Below are 18,883 nucleotides of genomic sequence, written 5' to 3'. Positions count from 1 at the left end.
ACAACCCCAAAACTATTCTCCATCAATTAATGAGAAAAGAAATTGCCTTCAAAAATTATCAAAAAGAGAAGAGTTCAGTGAAATTATCATGGTTGGGTGCTTACCTTACTTTACCTTACTTGAGACAACAGGCATTTTCAAGTGTCCTTTGTATTATTCTGCCAATCAGTCCTTTGGTGGGCTGCACTCTGCAGTCTTCCCAGGTGCTTTCCTTTCCAAAAAAACCCTATGACATCCACAACTGGGATTTCCTGTGAGCACAAGAAAGCAGGGAAGATGCTAACTGTGCACCTGCAAGCTGGCCATTGTTGGCTTTTAAGCGAAGTCTTTTTATTTTAACAAGCATCAGTGTTCAAAGCTTTCCCCCCATAAGGCTCAAGGAAGGACTCCTCTTAAAAACAAAACCAGAGAGTTTGTCAATCTCAGACATTTGGTAGGCAGCCTCCCTGCCTTCCCATGACTCAATTAAAGCTTCGGAGAAGGCACTGTGAGGTAACTCTTTGTGTCCTGAACCCCACCGTACCTGGAGACCCGTCCAGCTGGTGTATACAGTTCCAAGGGCAAATGCTAGCACGTACTCCAGCAATCTGACAGGTCAGGAAACACAGTCCAGGTTCAATACAGCAAGCCAAGTCCATAGTCCAACAGTCAAGCCAGGTTCCCACCTCTGCAGCCTATCCAGGGCCAGGGAACCTGGATTTCAGTCCTGAAAAGCACAATTGACATCCTATGCTATTTAAAAATGTGGTGGGGGTGTTACTGGGTGGTTGTTGTTTTAATTTTGATTATGTACTTCATGGTTTTATATCCTGATTTTATCCTGTGAACTGCCCTGAGACCTGTGAGCACAGGGCAATATATAAATTCAATAAACAAAATGAATAAATTGTGGTACTCCCAGGATACCCAAGCCATGGTCCCTCAACATGGGAAGTTGAGCAGACACAGCACCTCAGCTCTGCTTCCCTTTTATCCATTGAATCTTGATTGCAGCATCTGGGCTTGATGAGGCATGTGACCCTCACCTGTCCTGAGCCTAATCCAGCTGAGAAATCACACCCCTCCTCCCAGAGCTAGTGAGCCCCACCTGGCCAGCTAGGAAGCTGGGCTATGGGCCCTTGCCTGCCTCAGCCTCCTAGAGTGTACCTCCCTCTGCTCCCTATGCCTCAGAGCCTGCCATGTTCATGGAGACGGGGACTCTTCTGGCTCTGGTAATGGATCCTGCTCCTCTGGTTCCTGTGCACTGACTCCCATCCCCTCACCATCTTCTGTTGCCCTGTGAGTACTTTCTGTGCCCCCAACCTCTCCTCCTCCATTCCCAGCTTGCCCTGAGGTGTACCAGTCATGGCTACACCCTTCTTTGGGATCCTCTTCTTCCTCCCCGTCGTCTTCTCAGGGCACTTCTGAAGAAATTCAAAAGTGCCCTGAGAAGAAGGCAGAAAAATAGAAGCCCATTTTGCAGGGAAAGTAAACTTCTGAGAAGCTAGAGGACAGGCTTCAGTACGGCACTAGCACAAACCTCCCAGGACAGTACTGTTGAGTGAATGTTGGCCGTTGCTCTGACCCACACTCATTGCTCGTTCTTTGCTTGCCCACTTGAGCAGGTGATCAATCAGTGGCAGAAGCAACCAATGCAATTGACTCTGTCTTCTGTGCAGACAGGCAGGCAGAAAGGGGACCCAATCCTAGAGAGAGAGGGCAGGTAGTAGTGGCACCTGCTGTTTTCCCCCCTAAGAGGACCAAATAATATATTCTTAAGGCACACAATACAGTTCAACTGCTGAAGCTAAAGGGATCAGACTTTGAGAAACGTCCAGATAAGAGACAAACTAAGAACCATATGTAAGCTACCATGTTTTTCTTGGAGGAGGAATGGTGTATAAATGTGACAAATATACATTTTATTTCATGTAAAAATGAACATTGAAAAAAACAAGTATACCTCTCTGTACTAGTTGATGGTGGCTTTCACCAACTTGCTGAGCTATAAGCTTTCTTGGGCATCTACCAGGCCGCAGTTTGAAACAGATGAACTTTTGATCTGAACAGCAAGGCATGTTTTAATACTTTCTAATCCACTCTTGATATAATCTTTTGAAATCTGTTGACTCTGCACTCCTGGAACATTAGATTCACAATAAGCTTCTTGAACTCTTATGGCTTGCTCAGGTAAAAATTTAAGAGAGTGGCAATCTTGCCAAATGCTTTTTGGGAATTCCTTCTCTTAGTTTTCAAAAGTTACAGAGTAATCTTTGGAACTTCAATGCCACACATCTTATGAAAGTATCATAGTAAGTGAAGAAACATTGCTTGCTTTTTAAGGAGAATGAAATTCTGAAAACATGTAAAATCGACACACAGTATTTCTATACTTAAATTGTTTCACAAAGATGAAGGTAAATGTAGTTGGAACTAAAAAGCAGGTACTAAGAGCTTCATGGCAAATGTTATATATGTGTTGTAAATTAGTTTTAGAATTGAGGGATGAATACAGATGGTAGAAATAGATTTTTATTCACACCAGTTTCATTAAAGTGAATGGCAGAAATAGACCTAACTAAAAAGAAATAAAGATTCACAGTTCCAGGATTATTATTATTATTTACAAAATATTGTGCCGAAAGTGTATGTGGTTACCTTGTGCCTTGTACACTTCATAACCAGCCTGTGCCTCTCATTGGTTTGCTGGGGGGGGAAAAGTTTGGATAGCCCCACATATGCTGCTCCAAACTCTTTGGAGAACAGATGGAATACAAATGTGATAACTAAATAAACAAATAATTGAAGGATTTTGATATGTCTAGCCAAGTTCTAATGGCCAGTGGGTATGAAAACTGTCCATTAGAAGCTGCCTTAATTTGCTTGACATGTTGCCTGCCATTGGTACACAGAGAGAATTTTCTTGACACTAAGACAAATTAAAAAAAAATAAAATTAAGACTAAAAATGACATAGGAAACTTCCTGATTTGTGTGCTGAGCCACAGCACATGAAAGGCTCAATACATGCAAACAGTTGCCATGGAGAGTGATTTCAAGCAGTCTTCATGTGGCAGCCATTTTGTGTGGTGTGGCTCAGGGTATATACAAAGCCTGTTCCAGGTGAAAATAATAGAAGTCCATTAAGTTTCCAAGTATATACATAACTTATATATTGCTGGTAAGTTTCCTAATTATCAAATGAAACTCTTTTGCTTTTCACATTCCACCCCCAAGAATGGGAATGTTTCAGAAAGTAATCCCTACATTATTTACTTCTATTCAGACGAGGTTATTTTTTATGTATAATCTGATTTTCTGAGAAAGTTGAATGATCTCAGTTTTTGTAATGATCTCTAGATACAGATACTTGAGGGTGTTGCTTGATCTGAATTCTTAAGCAAGCCAACCTGATTTGTACTTCCCAGACAAGAATCAGTAATTATTTTTGCACCTAGTAGTCAATTTTGCAGTGCAGTTCTTTGATCAGAACTGCATATGACAATGTACCTTGCACATTAAAATGCATACAGAAATTCCTTGTAGGATAAATTGCATTTTTGTATGCACTTTCTTCTTTTAAAAAGTGCACAAATACATTTGAAAATAATGTAAATAAATGTTCATGTTTGTATTTTTAATCACTCATTGATGCAGACACAAAACCGAATTACCTTATGAGTGAACATGTGCAAAACTGACACTGACCAGAAACAGACTGATCTGTCTAACCCTAGATTTCCCCTAAAGTTTTAAGTTGGTATACAAAGTGATGTTTTGTGGTTAATGGAGGCGAGAGACTGTTTGGACTTGACCCCATTGGTGCTGTCCTCCATGTGGCATTCAGTGCTATGGGTCACCACAGATCAAAAAGCTTTGGAATATGTTTTCCCTCCTCTTCCATTTTTCTGTAAAAGATCACACTTGCCAGTTGTGATGTTGAGGATTGATTAATTGTATTTATGAGATAATTAGGGATAACAGAATTTTTTTAAGGGCTTTCTGTTAGTGACTTCGATATTCTTACTGTATATAATGTTTTGGGGCTATTGTAAAAGCATGCTTTTATTTGAAGGAATAAGCTGTATGAACTGAGGCACATGTATAGGCAAGGAAAATGTTTAATTCGTAGCATGGAAATAGTTCTGCTTTTCCTCACTGCTGTGCTACGGTCTGAAAGCACCAGGAGGCTGGCACACAAAGGTTTTCTCCAGCAGATGCCAACAATCCTACTGAGTGACCTCCCCAGCTTCCTGGAGAGTTGCTCTATTTATACTGGTTGCAATTCCAATCCAAGTGGTTTGTGAAATTGAACAGCAGTCAATTTATTTTCAGGTACCACTCCATTTGGAATTGCAATTAGGATAACAAGATCAGTTCTCTAGTGCAGGAAATTGGGAAGGTCACGCTACAAGATGGTTGGCGTCTTGATGGGGCCCCCCTGCTACTTCAGATCAAGGGAATCTCACCCAACTGATCTAATTATGAAACCTTCTCAAAAGTTCATGAATATGCATGACACAATCACCAATATTTGACGTTAATTTCACTTGAGGAAATAACAACCCTGATATTCCACGTCTGAGTTGTAATGATTCACAGCAGGGGAGTCCCAGAAAAAAAAATGTTGTATTCTCCTGAACAGAGACACTAGACAGTATTGTGAGACACAATGTCCAGTATATGCTGTGTCATTAAGGTTATAAGATATTGGCGGCATTTTCACTGTCAGATATGAGGCCACCTGGAGAGTTTCCATGGGCTGCATTCACACAGTGCTTTTGTCCATTTCCCCTACATTTCCCTAACTTAATCCCAGCGCTATATTTGATCTTTTACATAGTGTAAAAGCCACTTCCAGAAAACTAATGGAATAAAACCCATTTTTAGTGCTCATTTCCATGTTATCTGATTCCAGAAAAAAATCTACTTGCAGTCTCCTTAACCCAGAAAATTGTAAAGTGATGAAATTTGGGTTGGTATACCAGCATACAGTTCTTTCCTGTTTTCATGGAGGAATCATTGGGGGGTGAGGGAGGAGGCAGAAGCATGCAGGTGCGAAAATGGTAAGAGAGGTGTCCAATGGCACCTGTTGTTGAGCAACACACCCACTGATGTGAATGAAGTTTAGCATTAACCTTTCCCTTTTCTCCTGCCATTTCTGTCTAATGAAAATTGGGCAGAGACTATGAATTGTTTTGGACAATATGAAGGAGAGTTGGCAGAGGAAGTGTGTGCATGTCACACATCCGTTGTGCACTTTCTGTGTAACATTTGAAGTTTCATTTTGGGGAGGAATATGATCAGTAGCTCTATGTGTGGGAGCTAACATATCTCATCAATGAGATGAATGGGTACCCTCTTTGGATAATATACAGGAAGCATCAATATACAAATAAAGACACACAAGTCACTTGGACTTTCTTTGTGTTTCATTGTTAGCATGTGAAGTTGCTCTGTGCTTCATCTGTGAATACAGCTGGTACCAAATAAATGTTCCAGTGGCTTACAACCAGCCATTTATTGCCAATGAATTTTAACAAGCATTACCAAGTAATGTCAAGACTGATTGAGTTTGGAAGAGGTCAATGTCCTGTCTTGCCTCCTAAAGAATGCTATTGTGATTCCAGCTCCTTTGGGTAATCAGATCACAATTAATAACAGGAAAGGACATTTATTTGTGATGACAATATCTTATGTTTATACATGAATTCATCGATTCTGGAGACAATGCCAGGATCAGAGCCTTCCTTCAATATAAAGGCAAGAAATCTTTAAAAAATTAGACCCTAGCCTTTGTGTGTGTGCCATGAGTTGTTGGCTGTATTTAATGATGAAAGGAACTGCTATTTACATATGTATACACATATTTAAGAAGGGGTGAAAATTTGACTTTCTAAGAATTCCTGATTTTGGTACTATGCAAATTTATTTAAATGTAATCAGTCAGAAAGGTACACTCACAAACGTATGCTCAGCAGTAATTCACTTGACCAGCTGAAGTAATAACTACCGTATAGCAGGAGTATCACCTGATGTCTAACTCTTTATAGATACATTAGAAATTCCAAACATAGCAGCTGCTCTATGATAGCCTAACTACATGAAAGCTATCATGTGATTACCATAAGTCTGAGGAAATTTGCCTTCCAGTTGCATTAATATGACATGGCAACTGGGCTTTATTGCTCTTAGAAGCAATCTCTAACATTCTTGTTCCAAACATGGTCAGGCATCAGGTGGAGAAAAGGAAACTTTCATTTTCCTCCTGGAGTTTTATTTTTTGTAATTGTCCAGTGCCTGTGCTACCCTGTTCGCACAGTAGCTGATGTTTGTGCCATGAATGAAAGATGCAAGGAAGGACAGCTGTTAAAATGTCTCCATGGTTGACCTGCTAGAGGTTTGCGGGTGCCTCTTACTCCTGTTTGTGGAGACATGAATGCTTCCCTTTATTCCCTCATGTGCTGGACAGTGTCCCCACTCCTAAAAACTGTTTGGTTCCTCTAACTCCTGCCATAGTGCTTCTGTATAGAGCTGTGACATGGGATTTATAGTGAAGGGAGAATCTGAATTCCTGGGGAATCTCCACATAGGATCTACCAACTCAGCAAGTTCAGGAAGTTGCTCCTAAGGAGATACCAGCTTATGTTGGAGGCCACATTCTGCCTTGCAGACTGTGCAGCTGCACTGACCCTGCACTGTGTCTGAAATGTGGCTTTTGCTTTCTAAATGCTTGTCCTAGCAATTCAGTTTGCAAGCCACTGAAACAGTGGCAGGCCATAGTACAGGCCTGGTCTTTTCTGCCTGTTGTTATTCTACCTCTAATTCCCTATCAGGAGACTACCTCTATGAATTGATTGTTGGTTGTGAGTATATTCTGATACTTATGAATACACAATGACTCATGTATGCCATTTATTTGTGAATATTGCAGTGCCTGGTGTGCAAACACAATTACTCTAGTCATCTGTTGTCTGTGGAGTATAATATCAGCACTATTTTAAAGATCGACCTACAGTCAGCAGTATTTTAGCAGTCTGACTCTTTTCTCTGACACAAGCATATGGATCCTAATTAGTTTTCAGTTTAACTGAGATTTCTTCTGTTATGATAAAATTTATTACAAGCTGCCCTCAATACAGAGATGTAGGCACGTGTACAATATAATCTGTTTCTTTGCGTTTTATCCTGATTTTTTGTTGTTTTCTGGTAGGTGCCTGTGAAATGGTTAAACAAGTAGAACATAGAGGATTCACCTACTGGTGGACTGGATGATTAAGTGATAGAACATGAGCCAGTGTGGTGTAGTGGTTAAGAGCGGTAGTCACGTAATCTGGGGAACCGGGTTCGCATCTCCGCTCCTCCACATGCAGCTGCTGGGTGACCTTGGGCCAGTCACACTTCTTTGAAGTCTCTCAGCCCCACTCACCTCACAGAGTGTTTGTTGTGGGGGAGGAAGGGAAAGGAGAATGTTAGCCGCTTTGAGACTCCTTAAAGAGAGTGAAAGGCGGGATATCAAATCCAAACTCTTCTTCTTCTTCTTCTTCTTCTTCCTCCAGCTTTTTAAAATTTTATTTTAGCAGTGATGTTCACAGATAGAGAAACTCTGCTAATCCTTCCAATGATGTGCCAAAGGTACAAGTTAGTTTCAAAGGACAGGCAAAATGACAGATGAAGAGATTCATTGGTATCTGCTCTGAGGACTCATGCTACAATCAGAGCTGGTGGGGGGGAAATCATTTTTGTTAAACAATAAGTTTCACTGATAAAATCAGAGCTGAGTTGTAAAAATTAGAAAGAACAGTTGAGCCCATAGCATAATAAAAAGTAAAATAATGCAAATTATAAAGTACTTAGCCATAGGCTAATCTTACATAAAGAAATGTTGAACAAGCAAAGCAGGGAATCCCTTTTTTGGTGGGATAGGAATAAAATCATACTCCAAAACATAATTTGAAACAGAACTGAAGATCCATCAATCTACCAGTAATATGTGTTCAAAACGTTTCAATGTAAAATGAACATATAAATGGTATAACCAAACAAAATAAAATACCTGTGACACACTGGTAACATATGAACTGTGCCCGTCAATTTCCATTCTTTTTAACTTCATACATACTGTTAGGTATTCCCAAATTCTCTGCACAATAAGATGTTCAGTGGTTCACTGGTTACCAGGGCTTGGTTTCTTTTGGAATTTAACTATTTATTTAATAGGGTGTGCAACTACTTTTTAGGCAAAATTGCCCCAAAGTGATATATATATAATCCAACAACAGAACCATTTAAAAAAGAATCACAAATAGTCCATCTATCTCTGGAGAGCAGGTGCTCAGTCCCCAAAGGCCATGATGAAGAAAAGAGTCTTTGAGGCTCTTTAAAATTAACAAGGGAAGGCATGACTTGACTGGAGGCTTGCTGGTGCTCTGTAATATTTGTGCTTGTTTAGAAGCATAAAGGTTGAGCATAGGTGGAAGTACAGTATTAAACACTCCAATGGCTGTCCTAGGTTCAGTACTCCCACATCAGTTTCTCAATGAAGGTGCAGGAAGAAATGTATGCCCCCTTCCCCAAAATGGCTCTCCTCTCCCAGAATACTTACCAGTCATCATTTAAATGAGGGTCTACCAGTTATTCCCTATGGCTGGTGTAGTAACCTTTGGCCCCCAGGTGTTGGAGAATGATAACTTCCATGCTTACTAGAGCTGATGGAAATTATAGTTCATCAACATCTGAAGGGCCAAAAAGTCTAGACTATGCCCAGCTAGACCTGTTCAGTCAGGGTTGTTTTTTTAACCACCTTATAGTTTTTATTTTTACAATCACAAGCACACGGGGTTGAAAGAGAACCCGAGAGATCACCAGTTAGTTCAACACCAAACCAGTAACAATGTATTTGCTAAGAAGCAAAAATTGTATTTCTTCTGATGCTTTTTTTGCCATTTGGGCCCATAAACATGTTTCCGTTATTTAAGAACTGGGAGTAATATTTCCAATTGTAGAGAGAAACCATTAGTAAGATTATTTTGTTCCTATTTTAAAAATCACCGTGCTCAACTCTGATGTCCACTGTTGTTTAGCCCCAAATTCTGCTCACACAGTTTTTCTCTTGAATTTAGCTGCTGGGGCTACACATACATCACTCTCTTCAAAAAGAAGAAATCAGTTGTTATGAAGATGAGAAAATGTGGATAGGCACTAACTTTAGCCTCCTTTAAACCCTGAATAGATTCAGAGACAGGTTTATTGCTTATTGAAAAGGGCTCCACCCACATAGCCCTTGCAGGTGGGTCAAGGAGAGAAATGACCATTGTACATAACACCCATTTGAATGTTCTGTTACTTTTCCAGTTCAGGGTACACCCACAATACATCTCTGACTCCTAGCTTGATCAGGAGAGAATATTTTACTGTAAGACTGGCATTTATATGCAGTTGTTCAACACTCTTTTCTGAATTCTAAGAGAGTTATGTTTTGTGCCACAAGTGGTTAATGACCCAGCCCTTTGGATTCTTTCTAAAACTCTTTGATTCTACCACCACCACCCCAGCTTGGAGAAAAGAGAGTTATTATAGAGTGAGTTATTGCTTTTGAATAGGATCTTGTATATTGAAGTTAAAAGGAAAAGCACTGAGAACCTCTGTGCTTAACCTCTCTCCTCCTGCTATGAATTGCTTTCTGTATTTCTGGAGAGAAATTGCACATAATGTAAATGTGGCATTATAACACATGTATTTGACTTCCAGAAATAAAGTTCACAGATGAACAACTCCACTAAGCTTGTCTCCTGTTTCAGTGGTTTGCCCAGGGCGCACAAGTCAATTTCAAAGGACAGACAAGAAGAAAGACCAAGGAGCTCATTGGTGGCCATTCTTCTGAGGACTCAGCAAAGCTTGTAGGAGCTCAGCAAGAAAATGGGAGCTGAGTTGTGCAAATTACACAATTGAGCCTTTAGTATAGTCAGTCAAAATGCCAGGATTCCAGTAAATTATTTACACTTTCTGGCTGTTCTTCCCATTTCAGGAGACCTGTGGGAAGTATCACTGGTAACTCTCAGAAATTGCCACAATCTATTTGTAATCCACCTAAAAAGATCTGAGAAAAATTCATTATTATTTTCATGGACAATTGGTAAGCGAACATTTACCAAATCATGTTGTTAAATTTTCAACATGAGTCTTTTCCAGAAAATATGTCTGTTCTCTATGATTTTTTTTAAAAGATATGGTGTAAAAATGAATATATAATAAATAATAAGATTCCATTGATAATGTTAAACATAGGCCAATATTTACATAATGGCAGGCAAAATTGCTTCCAAAGTTCTAGTCATCATAAGCATCAGTCATCCTGATGATTGTTCATCTGTTGTGTACTGGCTGTTTAGATATTTTGCAATAACACACTGCTTGTACAATTGTGTGTTGTTTTTGAAGGTTGATGTAATGATATTTATGTATATGGTATAAGCATTGAGATTTTAATTACAATGCATATTTATCTCTCATCATCTCTTTTCAGGAGGCTCCCATATTACCAATATTTTCAGTGATGATTTTGCTATCTCACTGAAAGATATTTAGGCTAAAATATTCTGGATGCTTACATGCAAATATGCCTTACTGAATGTACAGGAATCTGTACAGCAATGTGGCATACTGGGAACAATATAGATCTTGTGTAAATTATGGACTGTATTAGCTCTGTAATGGATTCATAATTATCTGATATTGGGGTTTGTTACATGCTGACTGAGAATAATTTAAAGATTATGTGAAATTTAGTATAGGTATGACTGTTGTCTTACGTGGTAGGCAAGTGTTACTGCCCAAATTTACTGGAAAGAGTCTTCTAATAATGTAAAGGGTGATGGCAACAATAGCTGTTAAAAGGTCTAAGTACTAGAAAATGAGAGCAAACCAAAGGAAAAATGTATGAGTGAAGAACATTTGGGAATTGTTTTACCATAAGGTCAAAATGTATGTTGAATGTGTGACTACATTTAATGTATCTGTTTGAGTTGCATATCTCAAATGGATATTCATGTGTATCCCAGCTTTGACCTGTACTAAAGTGACAGTACACCTTATGCTTTTTAGGAACAAAGCCACTAAACATGCCATTTCTATGAAATGTACAGAACCAGGTCTGTTTTTTATGTCTTAGTAACACCTTAGCTTACTCTGACATTCATGTTTAATCTTCCTTTTTATGGAACTGCTTGTGTACTAGAAATGACTATGTCATAATGAAAGACTAACCCCATACAGGCAATTTTAGCAAACAAGACTGTGACTATTTTTCAGTGCAATTGGTTGTCACAATTCCTTTCTTTCCCTCTTCCCTTTTTCTATTTCCTTTCTCCTTTAACCAGTAATCCTTCAAGAACTGGAATTACCTCTTATCTCTGTTTCTCCAGCATACAAAAACAATTAAACCCCATAACTAAGCATAGTTTTATTCTGTTCCACAATGTAAATGTTTATTAAAGCAGGAATGTCTACAGTTCTGGGCCAAGACATTTTGCTTCCTGAGGTGAAAATAGTACTGAAAGCATCTCACTCGGCCCAATGGTAGGTCTGGGCCTGACAGATGTATGGGATCATTGTTAGGGTATGTTGTTGAGGACCCCAAAACCCCAGATTGACTAACTGCTCTTACAACAATTATTCTTAATTCCTATCTATAAAACAGGACGATAGCAACATTAATTAATGAATCAAAAAGTTCTACCTCAATACAAAAAAATGGAGCTGTGTAGATCTCTTGTTCATCAAACTGACACTGATCTTTAAAAGGATGTGTGTATATTCCAGGCTCAGCAGAAAATGGAGGTTCTACTAGTCCAGCATTTTATTCTGGAAGCTCACTAGCAGGGCATGCTCTGAAAGTGATGCTTATTTTTCTGTTTTATTTATATCTTGCTTCTAATAATCCAAGGAATTTTGCCCATTTACACAGAGATTTCATTATGCCACCATAGCTAATGACCATTAACAGACATAACTTCCATGAATTTTCCTAATCCTTTTATCAAAGGCATCTAAACTTGCAGACAACACTACAAACATCATCTTGTGTATAGAATCATAGAGTTGGAAGAGACCACAAGGGCCATTGAGTCCAACCCCCTGCCAAGCAGGAAACACCATCAGAGCACTCCTGACATATGGTTGTCAAGCCTCTGCTTAAAGACCTCCAAAGAAGGAGACTCCACCACACTCCTTGGCAGCAAATTCCACTGTCGAACAGCTCTTACTGTCAGGAAGTTCTTCCTAATGTTTAGGTGGAATCTTCTTTCTTGTAGTTTGGATCCATTGCTCCGTGTCCGCTTCTCTGGAGCAGCAGAAAACAACCTTTCTCCCTCCTCTATGTGACATCCTTTTATATATTTGAACATGGCTATCATATTACCCCTTAACCTCCTCTTCTCCAGGCTAAACATGCCCAGCTCCCTTAGCCGTTCCTCATAAGGCATCGTTTCCAGGCCTTTGACCATTTTTGTTGCCCTCCTCTGGACATGTTCCAGTTTGTCAGTGTCCTTCTTGAACTGTGGTGCCCCGAACTGGACACAGTGCTCCAGGTGAGGTCTGACCAGAGCAGAATACAGTGGCACTATTACTTCCCTTGATCTAGATACTATACTCCTATTGATGCAGCCCAGAACTGTGTAGTAACATGATGTTTAACCTGTCCCTCCTATTAAAGAGTATTGACAATTGCACTACAAGGAGTAGGGCTGGGATCCAACCATGATGTTTCACAATTTAGAGAAGACTTAGCACACCACACCAATCAAATGCTGCTATGCTATACCAAATTATATTTTTTATTATTAGTTGACTAATACAGTCAGAAGCAGGTGCAGGCATAATGTTTATATTTACTGACTACATGAAATATATTTGCATTTGCTCACTTTCTGCCAATAAATTACTGTGTGACAGCAGGCTCAAGGGCGTACAACGCCTTATCATGTAATAATCACACACCTAGGTGGTTAATAGCATTTGCCATTGGCTTGCTGCCTAGCAAGAAACCATGATATGTGATTTGTATGAGTAGGGACACATGCCATGGCATGTTATATGGCTTAATAAAAAAAAGGAAGGTTCTGTTTTCAGCTTTAATTTTGCTGTCACCAATGTTTGCATTCCTGTTTTTTTATTGGTTAGAGTCCTAAGAGAAATGGAAAAGAGGAATGAGAGGGGGGAGGAAAGATAAAATATTTATGACTTAATATGTTTTAGACCTGGAATAAATACATAAAATTGTCTAAATAATCTCCTAGGGACAGGGGAATCTTGAGCCAATGTTTTTAACTTGGTTCCCATTCTTTTGTATATTTCCTTTTCGTTTGGAAACGAAATCGGTGCTGTTCATCTTCTTTTTTTAATAATCACTTTGACAATCACAAAGACAGAACACTCCTTTCTGATCATTCACATTCAGCTCAAGGTGTGGGGAGGTACATCTGAATTCAAGGGAAGCATACTGAATACTATTTCTCAACGAGGTAGCAGCTTTGTGTTTGGGCTTCTGATTGCAGCACTTCAGGCTTGCTGTTAAGGGTTCCCGGGATGGGATGGCTCCCTGACTGTAAAAGGATTCCTGCACACACAAAATCTAACATGCCAAGGAGAAGCCTAGACTATAATATTTCTAATAATAATTAGGACTGTCTTGCCAGAGTGGTGCATGCTGTAGTTATCTCCCGCTTGGACTACTGCAATGCGCTCTACGTGGGGCTACCTTTGAAGGTGACCCGGAAACTGCAATTAATCCAGAATGCGGCAGCTAGACTGGTGACTGGGAGTGGCCGCCGGGACCACATAACACCGGTCCTGAGAGATCTGCATTGGCTCCCAGTACGTTTCCGAGCACAATTCAAAGTGTTGGTGCTGACCTTTACAGTCCCAAACGGCCTCGGTCCTGTATACCTGAAGGAGCGTCTCCACCCCCATCGTTCAGCCCAGACACTGTGGTCCAGCACCGAGGGCCTTCTGGCAGTTTCCTCATTGCGAGAAGTGAGGTTACAGGGAACCAGACAGAGGGCCTTCATCTGTCATGCATATGCCCCAAATATTCAATCATCTAATGATAAGGAAGGGTGCCTGGCCACAGCCATAATTCTCATAACTGCAATACGTCAAGGACCACCTCTCCCTATATGAGCCAACCTGGACCTAGCAATTATCATCTGTTGCCCTTCTTTGTGTGCCCTGTCCACGAGATGTCTGGAGGATAGCAACATGAGAGCTGGCCTTTTCTGCAGTGGCTCCCCATTTGTGGAATGCTCTCCCCAGGGAGGCTTGCCTGTCACCTTCATTGTACATCTTTAGGTGCCGTGTGAAAATGTTTCTCTTCAGCCAGGCCTTTGGTTGATTAACATTCTGTGTCCTTTAAAATATTGGGGGAGGGGGCATGCTATTGGTTTGTTTTGCTTTCATTCTTATTTTTATTGTGTATTATGTGTTTTTATTTTATAATTTTATGCTGTGAACCACCCTGAGATTTTTGACTGAAGGTGGTGTACAAATTAATTAATTAATTAATAATAACTATATTCCTCATAACACAGAATTCTAACTGCATCTTTGGGAACAGAGCTACTGAACTGCCGTCACACAAGGGTAATTTAGGACAGGGGATTTGTGCCATCTTGAAAGGCTATCTTCAGAATGTTTTGATCCATATTTTGGTATGCTACTTTTATTAAAGTTGAAGTCAGCAGAAATATCTTTTGATATAAAATGTTTTGTGGGGTATTTTTACATAACAATTATCCTTTTTCAAACTACCTTTGATTACCCCACTAGAAATAACCTACCTTCTGAAGAATATTGGCTTATTTTCCTTATTGAAATAAAGCACCCATCTTCCTTTATTCTGACAGAAGGATAGAATCAGCTTTCAAAAAAATACAGATGCCCTGTGCATTTGTATACCTATTTGTCGGGTACCGGTATATTTTGAAATATAATAGGTGTGATTAAAAAGAAAAAAGAATCCAGAGATTTAAACTGCTGCAAGATCAAAGGAACAGAGACAGCTGCTACTAGGTGGCTTGTGTCTGATGGCATTTTTTCTGTCTCTGTGTGGGTTTTTTAAAAAAATCATTAGCATATCTTATTGAAAGAGATAATTGAACCATTGAATTGGGAGGTCCAGATCTTGAATATAAAATGCAAAATATTTGCAAATTGCGTGATTAGTAACCTTTCCTTTGTAGTTTTCTTTTTGGAAGCTGTTTAGCTAGCTGTAAGAAAGGAGGCAGCTAACTGTAGCCTACAGCAAAGGGAAGATTATCAAGATAATGCTAGACTTTTTTTGAGTCAAAATATGAAACATTGCTGGTTTTTAAAATCATCTGTTGTTATTTATAAGCATAATCTCAATAGATGTAGCACAGGAATGTGCGTAATATCATCTCTCTTCCAACAGCAAGAATGCACTTCAGCGTAATTCAGGGTTCAGGTGACCTACACACATCCATCATTTATAAGTCTTGAGGAAGACCACACCAGTTTGCTGATGATGGCTGCATGACTTAGTTATTCTCATGAGACCTAGATGTAGTCTGTTGCCCTTTTGCACTGTCATTCCATGTTGTGCTTTGATGGACGCATGAGTAAATGAAAGGCTTGGTATCGATTTCCATACAGATGTTAATAATTTCTGTGTACATCATCCATGGAATAGTGGTTACTCTTGCACAGAATTTGATAGTGCAGTATTCCTTGATTGAAGAGATGATGCACGAAGCTTGCACAACAGCCTTTTATCTCTTGGTCTGTGTGGATTCAAAGCTGAATCAGAGAAATGAATGCATTTTTCCTTGCTGTCATCTTAATGGACTTTTGTTTACATCACATGCCATCAAATACTGTAGAGGGATTGACTAGCTCTGCCCACAGGAAGCTGAGAACCGGCAGATTCTGTACAAAACAGAAGGTTGCACTTGAACTTTCTGGGGAAACTTTCAGACTTGGTGGTGGATGCTTTGTTTAGACATGATGAAATGGAGCTATTTGCAGCTGAATGGATCTATTTAGGATAGCAATATGTCTTGCAGCCAGTGTCTTTAGACACGCTCTCTTAAGAAAAATAATCAGGAAGCAATTTGCTTAACTTGTACTTTATCTGCAAATACACACGCACACACACAATCACAATAGAGCTACTATATCTGCCCATAGCAACTCTATTGTGTGTGTGTTTGTATCCCACTCCCTCACAGCAAGCAGTTCCAGCAAATTACCCCTTGTGGCAGCAGAGGGAAGTACCAGTAGAGGCTGGTGCTCATTGGTTCTGGTAGGGCAGGGAGGCCAATGTTAGGTGGCGCCAGAACCAATCACACCAGGTGGGTGCAGGCCCCAGGAAACCCCAGAGGGCAGCCTTTGCTATTTCCTCCCTAAGGGTGTGAGGATACCACCAGAGCCTACTATTTGCCAAGAGGCAGCTGTAGAGGCAGCATTGGGTGGACATTGCAGAGGAGGAGGCAGATCTGACTTCCAAGGAGTGTGCCACAGCCACTACTGCAGCAATCTCAGGCAGTGCATTCATTGCAGGCTGGATTTGCTGCCCCTGTGGATCCTGACACCCAGTTGTCTTACTTTGCCTCATGAGTGGGCTGGCCTTGGAGCCAACTAATTTTAGTTTTGTCCATATCCTCCTCCCTGCTGAGTTCTGCAGGGAACTAAGGATGGCGGGGTATAAATAATAAAATTATTATTATTATTATTATTATTATTATTAAGGAGGGAGCATAATTCCCATCCATTCCCATAGGGCTCTCAAAGGACAAGTGCCTGGTGAATTGTACCCTTGTTAACTGCATTAATAGAATGTATGGTTCCCACTATCATCACATAACACAGTGACTGTTTTACTCCTGAATTGTCTTGTGCACTGCTGACAAGAGGCAGGGTTTGGTTTGTTTGTTTTTTTAAAAAAAATTCATTCTAAATAAGTTTTTGTTGTTGAATTTTTGATGGCACGCCATCGGCTGCAGTAATAATTGAGGTTGCATTAATGGATAATGTTAGCAGAGTTTCTTCAGTGCCAAAGCAATTGTCATGCAATACCATTTGCAGGTCTCATTACAATCATAGGAAGTGATAGAGAGGCGGAGGTTGCAAGGTCTTCTAAAAATGAGTCCGTTCAGTGACTCAGTGTGTGACAGGGAGAAAATGGGACAAACCAATTCCACCTTCAGACATCAAAAAGAATGAGCAGAGGTGAAACTCGTGGTGTGTTTTAAGGCCTGATCCTTCTGTGCCTTTAAATAAAGCTGGGTTTTCTTTTAAAACTAGTTAGCCCAGAATAGGTTCCTGTTGATGAGGCGGCTTCCAGTGCTAAAATACTGCTGAAAATGTGCTAGGAAAACGAGACAGGCAGAAAACCCTTGAAAGATAAGAGCCTCTCCATTTCAGTGCAGGGATTTTCCAGCTTGTTCAGAGGCAGATGTAGTGCACTAGAATCCCGAAGAACAATGCTAATTAGTATTCCATTAAAAAGGAAGAAATCTTGCTGAGACCTGGAGTCACATCCCGACAGTCGAAGTGAAACATGGCTCACTAATGTAGCCTTAATTCTTTTTATTTTGCAGAGACAGCAAGCTGACCATGTTGCTCCGGGAGTCCCTTGGGAACATGAACTGCCGTACTACCATGATAGCTCACATTTCGGCAGCTGCAGGGAACTATGCTGAAACACTTTCCACCATCCAGATTGCATCCAGGGTTTTAAGAATGAAGAAAAAGAAAACAAAGGTAAGGACAAGGGGGGAACTCTTTTGTTGCCGTGCTCTGGAAAGAGCATGGCAAGCTAGGGATCCGAAAGAAATGGGAGAGGCCTTGAAAGTGCAGCTTCTAACAAAAATCAATATTCTTAATTTCTGATGGTATGGCAGTACATCCGAGTGCATAAGGGAAATCATATGTTCATTGTTAGAGGAATGATTGGTTATAATAGGCACAGAAATGGCAGAGTTCAAACTCTCATGTTGCTTTCTTGAAGTCTATGTAGCATGGAATCCTGGTTAAAAGTCAAGCTGGAATAATTTATTAACATCATTCACATTAGCAGCCTAAGGATTGTTAAATGTGAGCTGAGATCAATTAACAGATTCTGCAAAATATCACTGCACAACAATCTCTTCCCAGAAAGAAATCTCTGCAACAGAGCATGCTGTAGTGTGTGACACCAATGTTAATTTTGATAGCATTTCCCTCATTAACCTTACAATGAGCACAAACTTTTTTTTTTAAAAAAAAGACTAACTGATGTGGTCTGGATGGTACTAATTCTGCCAGTGCATTTGAAGTCAACATGATATTTTATCTTGAGAGTGAAAATTGAGAAGCTTGGTGTTCTGATCTGAAATCTATATAGTTCTTTTAGAGAAGATTGCATATACCAATGCTCAGTTCTGATAAAAATCAGAAGCTAACATGTATTTACAGCAAGAAAATGTTGATCCAACACACGTTATTTTATATCTCTTCTTCTCTAGCCACTATCTAAATAAAACTGAACATTAATTAAAATTTGCAACAACAAAGTAAAACTGTGAAAGTTAGTTGCCTAGGACTTTAGTATGGAGAGTATGTTCATTCACAGTCACTGAGACTTTTTACTTCTTTTTGAAGTTAGACATGTGGGATCAGGACTTGGTAGAAGTGCCTCTCTAAGGAGACTTGCCTTGTTCCTACTCTGGACAATTTCTGCCAGCAGATAACGGCTTTTTAATTTTGGAAACTTCCTTCTCTTAAGCAAGCAATCAGGTTTTATTGCAGCTTAAGGCTGCAATCCAATACTTACCTCAATAGGACTTCCTTCAGTGCTAACATGTATTATGCTGCTAGCTGCTTATATTTTATTGCTGGGAGTGGTTTAA

The 18,883-nt window shown here is 39.9% G+C and overlaps 1 protein-coding gene across 6 annotated transcripts in view; it reads left to right on the top strand.

Annotated features, from left to right (window-relative positions):
• The window catches only part of KIF26B (kinesin family member 26B), a 273,118-nt gene that overhangs the window by 231,079 nt on the left and 23,156 nt on the right, over positions 1 to 18,883 (top strand). For all 6 annotated transcript variants that reach the window (XM_083432077.1, XM_083432076.1, XM_083432079.1 and 3 more), the window contains one exon: positions 17,594 to 17,756. In XM_083432077.1, coding sequence (XP_083288203.1) covers positions 17,594 to 17,756 — 163 coding nt within the window. The remainder of the gene's footprint in view (positions 1 to 17,593; positions 17,757 to 18,883) is intronic.

Source organism: Podarcis tiliguerta (assembly GCF_965153285.1).
Source record: "Podarcis tiliguerta genome assembly, chromosome: 3".
Taxonomy (NCBI): domain Eukaryota; kingdom Metazoa; phylum Chordata; class Lepidosauria; order Squamata; family Lacertidae; genus Podarcis; species Podarcis tiliguerta.
This window is presented reverse-complemented; position numbering and strand designations above follow the sequence as displayed.